The sequence below is a fragment of the Clupea harengus genome, chromosome 6 (assembly GCF_900700415.2).
Source record: "Clupea harengus chromosome 6, Ch_v2.0.2, whole genome shotgun sequence".
Lineage (NCBI taxonomy): Eukaryota > Metazoa > Chordata > Actinopteri > Clupeiformes > Clupeidae > Clupea > Clupea harengus.
Window position 1 is genome coordinate 23037545 of NC_045157.1, and position 12234 is coordinate 23049778.

At 44.7% G+C, this 12234-nt stretch overlaps 1 protein-coding gene across 5 annotated transcripts in view; it reads left to right on the forward strand.

Moving 5' to 3' along the window:
* Positions 1-12234, forward strand: part of LOC105902984 (SH3 and multiple ankyrin repeat domains protein 2) — a 111947-nt gene that overhangs the window by 22126 nt on the left and 77587 nt on the right. For all 5 annotated transcript variants that reach the window (XM_031569449.2, XM_031569450.2, XM_031569451.2 and 2 more), the window contains exons 2-7: positions 1649-1876; positions 4608-4811; positions 5203-5274; positions 7436-7544; positions 9885-10036; positions 10740-10907. In XM_031569449.2, coding sequence (XP_031425309.1) covers positions 1673-1876; positions 4608-4811; positions 5203-5274; positions 7436-7544; positions 9885-10036; positions 10740-10907 — 909 coding nt within the window. In that variant the 5' untranslated portion in view covers positions 1649-1672. The remainder of the gene's footprint in view (positions 1-1648; positions 1877-4607; positions 4812-5202; positions 5275-7435; positions 7545-9884; positions 10037-10739; positions 10908-12234) is intronic.

Sequence of the window (12234 nt, forward strand, 5' to 3'; positions counted from 1 at the left end):
TTTATTTCCTGCCCAGCAGCAGAGTGCAGTTAAATTGGAAAGGCATTGCCGTGGTAACATTGGCATAGCCTTGCATGTTAGTATGGAGTCTTTAGCCACTAAAGATAGCATCCAGATACCCTGTACTGCAGGTTTAAGTTTCAAGGGAGTGTAAGAACTTAGAACTTTAAGTTTAATCTAAGCACAAGCCAGGCTGAATGTTACAGGCTGCTCTTGTACCAGAGCTGAGGTCAAGCCATGGTGGTGTATTGCTGTGGTTATGACCCTCTGCAGAAACAGCACCCACATTGATGACAGCAGCCCCAGCTAACACGCTGAACCCTGGGTTTTCACAGCCAGTAATGAAGTGCTGGAGCTCCAGCCCGAGTGGCGTGGCTCCTCCTCTGGGCCTCAGGCCCTTCTAAAGGGATGTCGTTACGCAGCCATTATCATTAAAGCTTCGGCACCCAGGGGCACCCAAGTTTGCCGCGTTTTCCAGGTCATCTTGTCTCTGTAATGTTTCTGCACACACATCACAGAGATGAGAGAAAGAGAACGAGTGAATGAGCGAGCGAGGGAGACCAGAGTTAGGCAGAATCTTCCGTACATGATAAATGAGAGTGAAAATAAATGAGGACAGGTCTCGGGTCTACACAGGCACAGGAACGCTGTCCCAGCCTCCTCCGCCGGCGCCAGACACAGGTACAAAGCACTCTCCTGTCGAAGATATAGGTGATTTGGGAAGCAAATGAGGAGGTCTTCATTTATCCTTGTCACACTTGTCTTCCAGGTAGCATTTTAGTGCAGTTCTGCACAGCTGCTCTGTGAGCTTGGGTGAGGCCAGGAGTGAGTGAGGACTGCCCTGAGCCTGGAGCTGTCCAGGGTCCTCAAGCTGCTTTCAGAATCTGTAGTTTCCCATTCAGAGTGGGAAGAAAATGCAGTCACTTTTACTAGTTTCCTTCTGTAGCTGTAATACTGTCGATGACAGTGGTCTGACTATTATGGGAATCTATCCTTTGGTACAAGTCTTCCATTCTTTCTTTGTACCTTGTAAAATATATAAGATAAAAGAAAGAACCCCTTTGAGCAGTAATTGTGTTGTTTTATCAGGCTATAGACCTATTGCAGGAAACACTGCAAAATGTCAGATGCCATTTCAGTGCAGCTTGTTTATTACAGGTTTTGAAGTGAAAAATTCAAACACCAGACCCAATAGAAGAGAATGATGTATATGTCAGGACCAAATCAGACCAAAATCAGTGGCAGGACCCAGGAGTCATGAGCCTCAAGTACCTCTGTGTGAAAGACCTTCCCTGTCCCTGACACCTTATTACCCCCGGGGATTGTGTGTTTTAGTCCGTTTATTGCTCTCTGTATTACTCACTCCCCAATCCTCCTGGATTGGAAATGGCAGAAAGAAAAAGGGAAACAACCTCTATTTTCTTTTAGCCTGGTAGGAACCCGACGGTAGACATAGATCTGTCAAAACGAATAGATGCATCAACAGTGTTAGCCTAGCCCATTTTTGTTGGATTTTGTGGATAGTTGTCTTACTGGAATGGATAGTGCAATAATAGGAAGCTATGTTATATCCATTTCCAGTGAAGTTATAAAATCGCCTGCCTCATACTAAGGATGGCTCCCATAATGATTGTGTTTTCCTCTGCAGTGGAATCGGAGTGGCCGGCTGACTATGCCCCGGAGCCCCACGTCAAGTGAGGATGAGATGGCCCAGAGCTTTTCAGACTACTCTGAGGAATCCGGCTCCGACAGCTCCAAAGAGGAGACCATCTACGAGACCATAAGAGCCACCGCCGAGAGACCGTCCAGCCGAATGGAGGACATTCACATCAACTCCCTGGTCATCAGAGTGATCATCCCAGACCTGCAACAGACCGTAAGAGGCCTAAGCTCATTTATACCGAGCTGGTGGCGAATGTGTTTGAGTGTTTGTGCACTTGTGGTCATTACCTTGTTTGGCTATGGGTATGTATTGATCAATCAAAACTCTTGGCAGATCTCGAATTGAGGAAGTTGTCATATCTACCCTCATCAGGTTCAGAGAGCGCTTATGTGCTTGTGAGTGTGTCTTCTGCTGAGGATAATTGCGAGCGCATCTGCCTGCACGGACAGGTCTTTATCTCATTAAGCCTGCTACATTGTTAGGATTTCACGAAGGTCCCCTAGCATCTCCCACACTCCTGATTTACCTTCATGGTTAAAACATGAGGGTAGCCCTTTGCTGGTTGTGCCGTTAGGCTGTCACAGCCGAGAATTAAGCTGTTTGGATGAGCGCGCTGTGTGGGTGACGATTCAGCGTGGTGTGGGGGGATTGATGTATGGAGCCCATTGGTTGTCTCAGGGGAAAGGTTTTGTCCATGCCTCTGTAGGTGATTCTAACTGCAGCTTAATGAAGGGTTAAGGTTCACAGCATCACCTCTTCTCGGTAGAAGCCAACAAATGGAGCAAGAAACGAAGCAAAACATGATTACCAACATTTATTACAAATAAGAAGAAGGCAGCGGAGGCGGAAAAGAAGGTGATTTATGAACGTGAAAAGTGAGTCTGGTACCTCTTCAACAGACAACATGCATGGACAAAAGGAATCAAATGAAGAATAGTCCATGCTTGTTTTTTTGGAACACATTTACCCACATGTTAAGAATAAGTGACAGTGATTGTCAGCCAGATGAGAAGCAGGCGCAGCATGCTTTTATCCACAGGTTTTGTCACAACGCATAACAAACCGACGGGTGTTACAGACAGCCTTCAGATATCTTGTATAGAGTACAGTCTCTAATGTTCACAGAATTCAACAGGACTTCAAACAGACTGAGGGAGATGAGAGGATTCGCACAGTATCTCCCAGCAACCACCCGCTGACCAGCCGAAGCAATGAAAATCAGCCCATGGAGAAAACAAGTGCATTTACATATTTCTTACTGTGTCCTCTGTTTTCTCACTTTGTGTTGTCCACACACATAATAACATGCGACAAATAAAATAATTGAAGACTCTGTCGATTCTGTTTACATGTGGTCTATGTCTTCTATTATCCTCAGCACGTGTGAGAATAATTTCCTTTATACATCATTGTATTGTTTTAGCTGTGTTCATGGGCCATATGTTTAAAACACTCACACGCCCACACAAAAAAGAAATATTGGTCAATTAATTAGCGTGTTCTCTCCTCAGCATACAGTGCACAACTACTGTATGTGTAACAAGGGGACTTAATGTTGACCGCTTGGATGGAAACATCCAACGACCCAATTCCTGGATGAGTTCAGTCAGCGAGATTGATGCCAATAGGATTATTTACACCACAGTGTTTTGGTCTCTATTATTTATACACTTTTCATAATGTAACCAAATAACAAGTGTTATTTTATTATTATTTAATCAGACAGGATTAGAACAACAAAGAAATGCAGGTTATTAGATGCATCTAGAATGTGCATCCATATATTAGAGGATTATATATGCAAATGCACAGTCATCTCTGCTATAATTGTTCTCCATGTATGGTGATGCATATTCCCATGCGTCCTTCTCCCTCCCTTATTCTAGTTTGTCTCTTGAGATTCATTCCTATAGGATTTCTGTTGTTTATTACTGGCCTGTAAGGCATTCCAAAGTGAATGAAATGCAGAGACATTGAAATAGGTCAATGGGAGTAGCACCACTGGCATGGTGGTCCTTTACATCTGGTGGCTAGTCCTAGATAAAGAGGAGGGGCAGACAGGAAAACAAACATGCTTTACATGTAAACGTGAGTACATGAGTGTAGGATTCTGCACACAGCACAAGCAAGAGACAAAATCTGATTTATTGGGTTTATTCCCATCGTTACACATTTCAAAATGGCAACATAAATAAAAGTCCCTGATTTGTTGCGTGCACACAGTGTCTGACCATAGCCAATTCACATCAAAGCCAGTGCAGAAATTGTATGAAATATCACCCCTTAAAGGTTTTGACCACAGAAGGTTAAGGTGGGCTGCCCAGTGTCCCTCCTGTTGTGCGGCAGTGATGACACGGGCGAGGGAATAATAACAGTGAGCACATGAAAAAGAACATATTTCTGAACTCTCCGCTGAAATGCCAGACATCTGCTCGGCCCCGCCGTCCTTCTGCTTTCCGTCTCTCTCGCACAGCCAGCCATGGGATTAAGGTTTACAGCATTCAGTGCCTGTGATATTTACATTTTTTTTCACACATTGCCCACACATTCACACATAACCAGAGTACAGAAATCCACTATCATCAGCTGTGCAGAATGGAAAGCCACAGTACTTGGGCCTAATCCTCTATTATGTGGTGTAGCCCGCAGTGCATTTGTATGCTTTTGTCAGTAATCTGCCACGCTGCAGGAGAGGCATTAGGTCAATAGAGGAATGTAAAAACAATGGATGACTAAATAACAGATTGTAATTGCATGCTTGTTTATCTACTCTTGAGCAAGTGCTGCTTGCGTTGCTCCCGTGCCCAAAATGGTTTACATTGGGGAGATTAGCTAAAGGTGTGCTGGCTGTCATCCTGCCATCGATTCCCGTTGCCAAACCAGGCGAGTGTAACCCCCCACCCCCTCCCCCCTCCCCCACCTGTTTCTCCTTCCCCCTCAACAGAAATGTATGAGGTTCAACCCTGATGCCACTGTGTGGGTTGCCAAGCAACGGATCCTGTGCACATTGAGTCAGAGCCTAAAGGACGTCCTGAACTACGGCCTCTTCCAGCCGGCGAGCAACGGACGTGATGGCAAGTTCCTGGATGAGGAACGCCTCCTCCGGGAGTATCCCCAGCCAATCAGCAAAGGGGTCCCATCCCTGGAGGTACAGTGGTCCCAAACCACAAATGCGCCACCAGCGGAAATTTACCAAATGTTTTGGTTTTCACAGAGTAATACACACACAATTTCATAAGATGCAACACAATCATTTCAACAACTAAAAACAAATGTTATTTTTTCATTTTTTCTTATTAATGAGATGCTACTATTTGAAACTCATTATATAAATGAAGATGATTTTAGGACAGTATATCCATGCTAAGACAAGTGCATTTTTGAAATACTGTAATGAAGGCATATATTCATGAAGAGGGAAGTGGCTTAGTAATAGAAATTTCAGAAATAAAATACAATATCAGTATGTAATATTGAACTCTATCTGGCTGCTATCATTGTTTGTCATTGTTTGTCATTGTATTTTCTGTACATCACAGTTCCGATACAAGAGCAGAGTCTACAAACAACCAAATGTAGATGAGAAGCTGATTGCCAAACTTCACACAAAGGTGAGATGTTTTTCATATGTGCTGTGTGTTTTGCTATGTATCCAACTGAGTTGTACGAAGGAAACTGAATATGTATGAAGGAAGGTCTTCGTAATCACAGCACCACAGGTTTAGTGTTCTGGTATTCAGTCAATCAACCTGGCTTCACATCACCATTTGACTAATGTTTAGGAGCTTCCAGTAGATCTACCATGTATTATGGATAAAATGTAGTGTCAGGGAAAGGAGCAATCATCTTGAAATAATCACAAACAATAATGTGATGAATAAAATCCATCACAATAACCAGCACCTTAACCCAATCCTTCTTGATGTACAGTCACGAGTCAGGGAGAAACTCTGAATGGGAATGGGGTTTATGCCTAGCAGTGCTCCGCAGATGATTGATGTGGATGACAGACTTCAGTGAAAAAAAATTCAGCAGCAAATTACCCAGTTGTACAAATGATTGAGAGGTGCGTCGTCAAGACCATGCTGTGTGTGTGTGTGTGTGTGTGTGTGTGTGTGTGTGTGTGTTTCCAACACTTCCTCCCTGGGAGTGTGGTCTAGAGGGCTGCCCTCTTTCTCCGGGCTCAGTGCCTCCTGACACAGCTGACATTTTTGGGTCAAGAGCAGAGGTCTCTCTCCTTCATTTAGCTCTACATCTCTTTCTCGCTCTTTCTCTCCTTGTTCTTCTCTTTCTTTCTTGATCTTTCCATTTTTTCTATCCTTTCTCCCAGTGTCTTCAATCTCATCCACTCACTCCATAGCTCAAGAGCAGAGAGAACAGAAAAGTCTTGTATAGCCAGACTATAAAACTTCACTTTGCCGTATTGTTCTATAAACACTATGTTGGGCACACGTTGAAAGGCATTTCTTGGTGCCAGTGATTATTGATTTTGCCCCCTTAGGTTGTTTCACAGTGTAAGTGAATTTGATGTGCAAGAAGCGAGAGGATAACTTCAAAAGAACTTAAACAAAGTTTTCTCCGTCTGACCATTGCAAATGTTTCTTTAATCACCCCAGCATTTCTGAGGTTTTCTCTATGTAAGTGTCCTGTCCTTTAAATGTATTTCATGACATCTAAATGCAACCAGTCCCTTGAGGTCAAATAGGTCAGTCTCCATCTTCACACACTGTGTGTGTTTGATCAGGCAGGTGATGGGGAGTTGGGCTCAGATTTCTGCTTGAATTATTAAAGGGCAGAGATTCCAGTTGTAATGCACAGTCCACAGACTGACTGGTAGTGGTGTGATACGTCAGGTTTGTCTGGATGAGTTATTTTCAGATGCCATGCTCCTCTGGGCGGTATTGAGCCTTTCCTCTGGAATTCTCTGGACATTATTTACTCCCAAGGCTCTCTCCGTCTTTCTCCTCCTCTCAGCAACGTCCTTCATCTCCCCAGCTGCGGTCCAAGGGACGCGCCAATGCATCACTCTGTGGTCATTTGTAAAAGCGTAATTGAGAGAGGCACACCAATCCTCCTCACTCCATTCTATCATTCTGCCTTTAGAGACAGTGTGTTTGCTGCCTCGAGCCCTCACAGTTTACTCTCTCTTTTTTTCTCTCTCCTCTTTCTCCTTCTCTCTCTGCCTTTAGCTTTCTCTCTCTCTCTCGCTCTCTCTCGCTCTCTCTCTCTCGCTCTCTCCTTCTGAAGAGAAAGGTGTGAATAAAAGTGTGTGTAGATGTGTCATGGATGTGTATACCCTTTGTCTTCTGTGTCCTCAGCTGTGTCTCTCTGCCATGTGCTATCCTTTTGAGATCAACATTTTTCTGTCATTGTCCACAGACAGCATCCAGGTGCATTAACTCTAGGTAGTAATCAGCCCCTCCACTTGTACTCTCTCTGCCTTCTCCATCTCTGTTACTCCTCTTCTAGTCCTGCTCTACTCCTGCTCTACTCCTGCGCTCCTCAGTCTTTGCTCTCCTCCTGATGCACAGAGCCTCGCAGGAGTGTTCAGGGATCTGCTCTCTTATCTATTTATAACTGGCCTGGAAAGCTGAGGGAATGTTCGTCCTGTAACGCAATCCACACTCAGATTGCCGGAGCAGAAACATTCAATCATCAAATTCTCCTCTCTCTCTCCCTTTCTCTCTCTCTCTCTCTCTCTCTCTCTTTCTCTCTCTGTCTGTCTCTCACACACAACCTACACACTCTCATAGCCCTTTCCTCTGTCTCCAGGCCAACTTGAGGAAGTTTATGGACTTCATCCAACACCATCAGGTGGACAAAGTCTTAAGGATGTTGGAGAGAGGCCTTGACCCCAACTACCATGACCTTGAGACTGGGGGTATGTATTAACGTACACAAACACACTTCATATTCCCCTTCATATTCCCTTACACACACACACACACACACACACATACACACACACACCGTCACGCACACATCACTCATATTGTAATAGCTCTCATGGAAATGTCTTAACAACTCAGGACTCAGCTCTACAGTATCATGCCTTATTGAAACTTCCAGAATCACTCCCTATTGTTCTCACACACAATGCTAAATCCCTCCAGCTCAGCCCCATTTTGGCCCTTGTCACAGTACACTGCAGTACTTCAAACAATAGGCTTGCCTCACATATTGTGTTCCAGCTCTGCAGTAGTTCTGTATCAAGATAGTGTATGCCTTTTTACTGGATATACATCAAAATAGCACACAGATGCTGCCATAATAACACGACCTTCACTGAAAGGCACGGTGATCCTTGTTGCCAGATGAAACAAGGCATTAATATAAGTACATCTGAAGAGGCCTGGAATCATCAATTACTGTGTGGGAAGGTTTGTCTTGGTAGATCAGGTTAATAGCTTGAAACCGTGCAAGAAAAAAAGACCACTGACGTCATCCCAGCTTCCTACCCCGGTCCCTATCCCACCCCCACTTCTCTAATTGTGGTGGTATTTCTTGATGAAGGGTGCACCGTTCAGTGAGCATAGTGCCAATTAAGCCTTTCTCTCTATCTGGATAATTGCAAATATGGTTTGGCTTGTGCTTATACATTTCTAGTGCCACCTGACTGCAGAAAACAGCTTTGTCGTAGCAGTCCATGGCGTTGCGTTTCTTTTGCTTGGCAGTTTTGTGGTGTGGGGATGCTGCAGATACATTCTTGCAGCCTCATCATTCATCAGTCTAGCGACTGTCATCCCTTCAAAGCAGACTGGCCTTTATGCCAGTCGATGGGATTGATTTTTAAATGAACATGTGGGTCGATGACAACTTCACCCGGACTGTGATGTAGTTTATGAGAGGGAGAGAGAGAGAGAGAGAGAGAGAGTGAGAGAGAGAGAGGGAGAGAGAGAGAGAGAGAGAGAGACCCCTTTCTTTTCTGTGCCCATCACCTGGGGCAACATGAGTGTTTGATGGCAGCGTGTAAGAGGTGTTTGAGGCTGTATGACTGTGTTTATGACAGTTTGAAGATGCATTATTCATTGAGGGTGAAGTATTATGTGGGGATTAGAGGACTATCATGGTGGACTCTTTTTTTGTAGCACTGCCAAGATTGCCTCTTGAGTGTGGCGGATAATGACAGAGATTAATATTTGAGCTGAATCTCCACAGTCTTCTAAAACTGTATTTGAATCCTCTCTGTTGGTATTGATTTCAGCGGCGCATGTGAACATGGCGGCCATTTTTGAGAGACAATCATCTGTAAGAATATGAAGTTTTCACACCCCTATAATAGCCGGCGATTGCTCCGAGCCCTTGGAAAACCTCATGTGGCTCGGATATTGCCAATTGATATAGAGGGAGATTGTGTCAGAGTCGGCACTTAGCATTTGCCCATTCCCCCATCATTAAGGCAATTGACTTGTAGATTTGATGAGAGTGCTTAAGACCTGATTGAGTGGTGTACAGGAACATTGATCCAACAATGACTTATGGATCTCTTTTTAAGGGCAAGCTAATTTGACAGCTGAGAAATTGCCCAATTCGGCAGCTGAGTGGCGTGATATATTTCAGCACACATATTTATTTAATATAAATGCAGTTGGATGAGAAAACGAGAGTGGAATCGAAGGGCGATATAAAAGTTATGCTTACATAGACCTGCTGTCTCTAGTGAGTCGGTGTTGATGGTTTCATTTAAGCGGTAATAAAGGAGGTCCTCTATCTGGTATTACTTAAAAAAGCCTCCAAATCTCTCAACACCAGATGCCAAGTGCAGCCAACACTCCTCCAGAGCTGCCAGAGGACTTACATGTACTTAACTTTCTCTGTCTGTTGAGTTTGACCACTCTGACCTTGCAGAAATAGCTCACCAATAAATCAAATCTACAAATTAGCACAATTTCCATTAAGGATTTTTAAACTCCACTCTAGAAGCAGACACCTTGATTTCCTGTAACCTTAGCTTTTTACCAAAGTAATTCCACACAATTGTCTGGGTCATTTGCTGTGCATGTTTAATTGCACTTGTCAACTTTTATATTTTTGTCGCAGGAAAACATGTCAAATGTCTATTATATAAATGTCACCTTGTTGACTGCTTTTCATTTTGGGTGAATTGTGTTGACCTCTATTAAAACCTGTTATTTCACATCATAATTTAAAAAATGACTAGCAGAAATGAGTAATCCTCCAGGCCGGGTCTGTTTAATGGTGGATGTTTTTGTTTTTACAGAAACACCTCTGACCTTCGCTGCTCACCTGGACAACATGGTGGAGACCATGAAAGTGCTGAAGAACGGTGGAGCTCATCTGGACTTCCGGGCCAAAGACGGCATGACTGCTCTTCACAAAGCTGCCCGTTCCAAGAACCAGGTCACCCTCACGGTAAGCCTGGACATCAAAGCACTGCCAGCTCAGAGCTACTGGTCTCTACACTGTCAGTCATTCACAAACTAGCTATTCCATGCTATAAGGCAGGGCAACGCAACGCTGTACTTGCTCAGCACATGTGTTGAATTGCCGGGGTAAAAAAGGATGTAAAGATGTGGTAAATGTAGTGTTTGAATTCTTGACAGAAAGTACGTGCAGAAAAAGGCCAGTTATTAGATTTATGGTACTTTTTAAACAAATGTTGGCTGTAGTGTTAAGTAGGAGTTGGTAAACGGAGACAGAGCTGCATTGTAATATTTTCCCAGGCATGCTACCATAACGCTTTGTACATCAGATCTCAAGCATAGCACCAAGCAGATTTTGTAAATTAAACATAAACATGAATCCTTTGTTAGGTTGCTTGTGTAACACATCCAGCTGTTGTCCAATGTAGGGACTGAGAATACAGCCACATTTGGGACATCATTTGTGGTTGGAAAAAATTAAGTATTACATTCAGTGGGATGCCCAGCATATCTCACAAGTATAAATATCACAATTTTTCTTTGGAATGTTATAGACCCTATACTATACTATAGGACTATACTGTCCTTCTTTCTGAGTCTGAATATCTACATTTGAACTGAATGACTGCACTGTGCTTTGCACTGAGGTGATGTACTGCCTGTGGGTTGACACGCTACATTTCTTCTGAAAGACTCTCCTGGAGCTGGGTGCGTCTCCAGACTACAAGGACAGCCGCGGGCTAACGGCACTCTATCACACTGCCATGGTCGGGGGAGACCCCTACTGCTGCGAGCTGCTGCTCCACGAGCACGCCGCCGTCTGCTGCCAGGACGAGAACGGATGGCACGAAGTCCACCAGGTGACCCCTTCACTCTATCCCTCCCTCCCTCTCTCTCTTCCTCTCTCTTTCCTTCTAAAAAAAGGAATGCACGCCAAAGAGAACACCGACGGTAAGAGGGTTGAGGCTAAATTGTAGGCCAGCTACTTTCTGCGCAACAGCACCCACTTTCCAAATGTAGGTTTTTCCCATCTCCCCATGGCCAAAGGATAGCTTTCATCACCTCTCCCTGAAGACAACTTGTTCACACTTGGCATTTAGAGCTGTCACACTGTGACCTGTGACCTTTGACATTTCATCGATCTCCTTGGACCTTTGTGATCACATGCTACTGAAACAAATACCTGGCCTTGCTCTTCTGTAATCTCTGCCATGCAGAAGGGGGTCGTTAGTGTAACAAGGACAGCACAAGGGCTAAAACAGCCATCCCACTGCCTGGGCACCCAGCTGGGCTCGCGTCTAAAGCCCTGTGTTAATTGCTTCATTACTTCGTTAAATATCTTATCAAGGGGTTTACTCATTTAGCCTGGTCCTCGGCTGCCTCTGCCTGAAAAGATTAAGGCTGATCATTGGCTTCAGCAGAGCCAGGAAATTGTGCTGCAAGAGGTCATTGCGATGAAGGTGGGTAGGAGAGAGAAGAGCGAAAAAGAAAGAGAGTGAGAGAGAGAGGTGGGGGGGAGAGAGACGGCAGGGGTGTGTGTGGATGCCGTGGTTGTGACAAGCATTTGTTTCAGTGTTTGTGTTAGTGTGACTCCAGCACAGTGATCTTTAGCTCCACCAGTCGTCTGCCTCACCCATGCTGCAGGGTGTCCACATATCGTCTCTCTCCTCAAACTCTTTTTAGCTGCTGTGCGTTTGAAACCTTGCCAAGGCAAACGCCTGGAGAGAGGGACGTTTATGTGTGTGTGTGTGACTGTTTGTGTGTGTGTGTGTGTGTCTGTCTATCTGTCTGTGTGTATTACATGTGTATGTGTGATTAGGCTTGTTTTTGTGGCTGTTGTGTATATATATGAGTTTGTGTGTGTGTGTGGGTTTGTGTGTACCTAGGTGTGTGTCTGTGTTTTTGTTAGAACACCCTTATCTCCTGGCTGGTGTGCTGCAGATGGCCCTTTCCTGTAGGAGAACAGACGCAATCCCACCCAGCTATGGCTCTTCCGTGATGGCTATCACACACTGTCAGTCACACACAAGCGGGCCCCCTCCCTCCCTCTACTGCACACTTATCACAGCGGGCATCGCACTCGCCAGCTCAATCAGATCCACAGACATGCCCTGTCGTCCTTCCTACAGGCTAGACCAACACTCAACAACCAAGTGTTCTCCCTTTCTCCCTCCTCTCCCCTCTCAT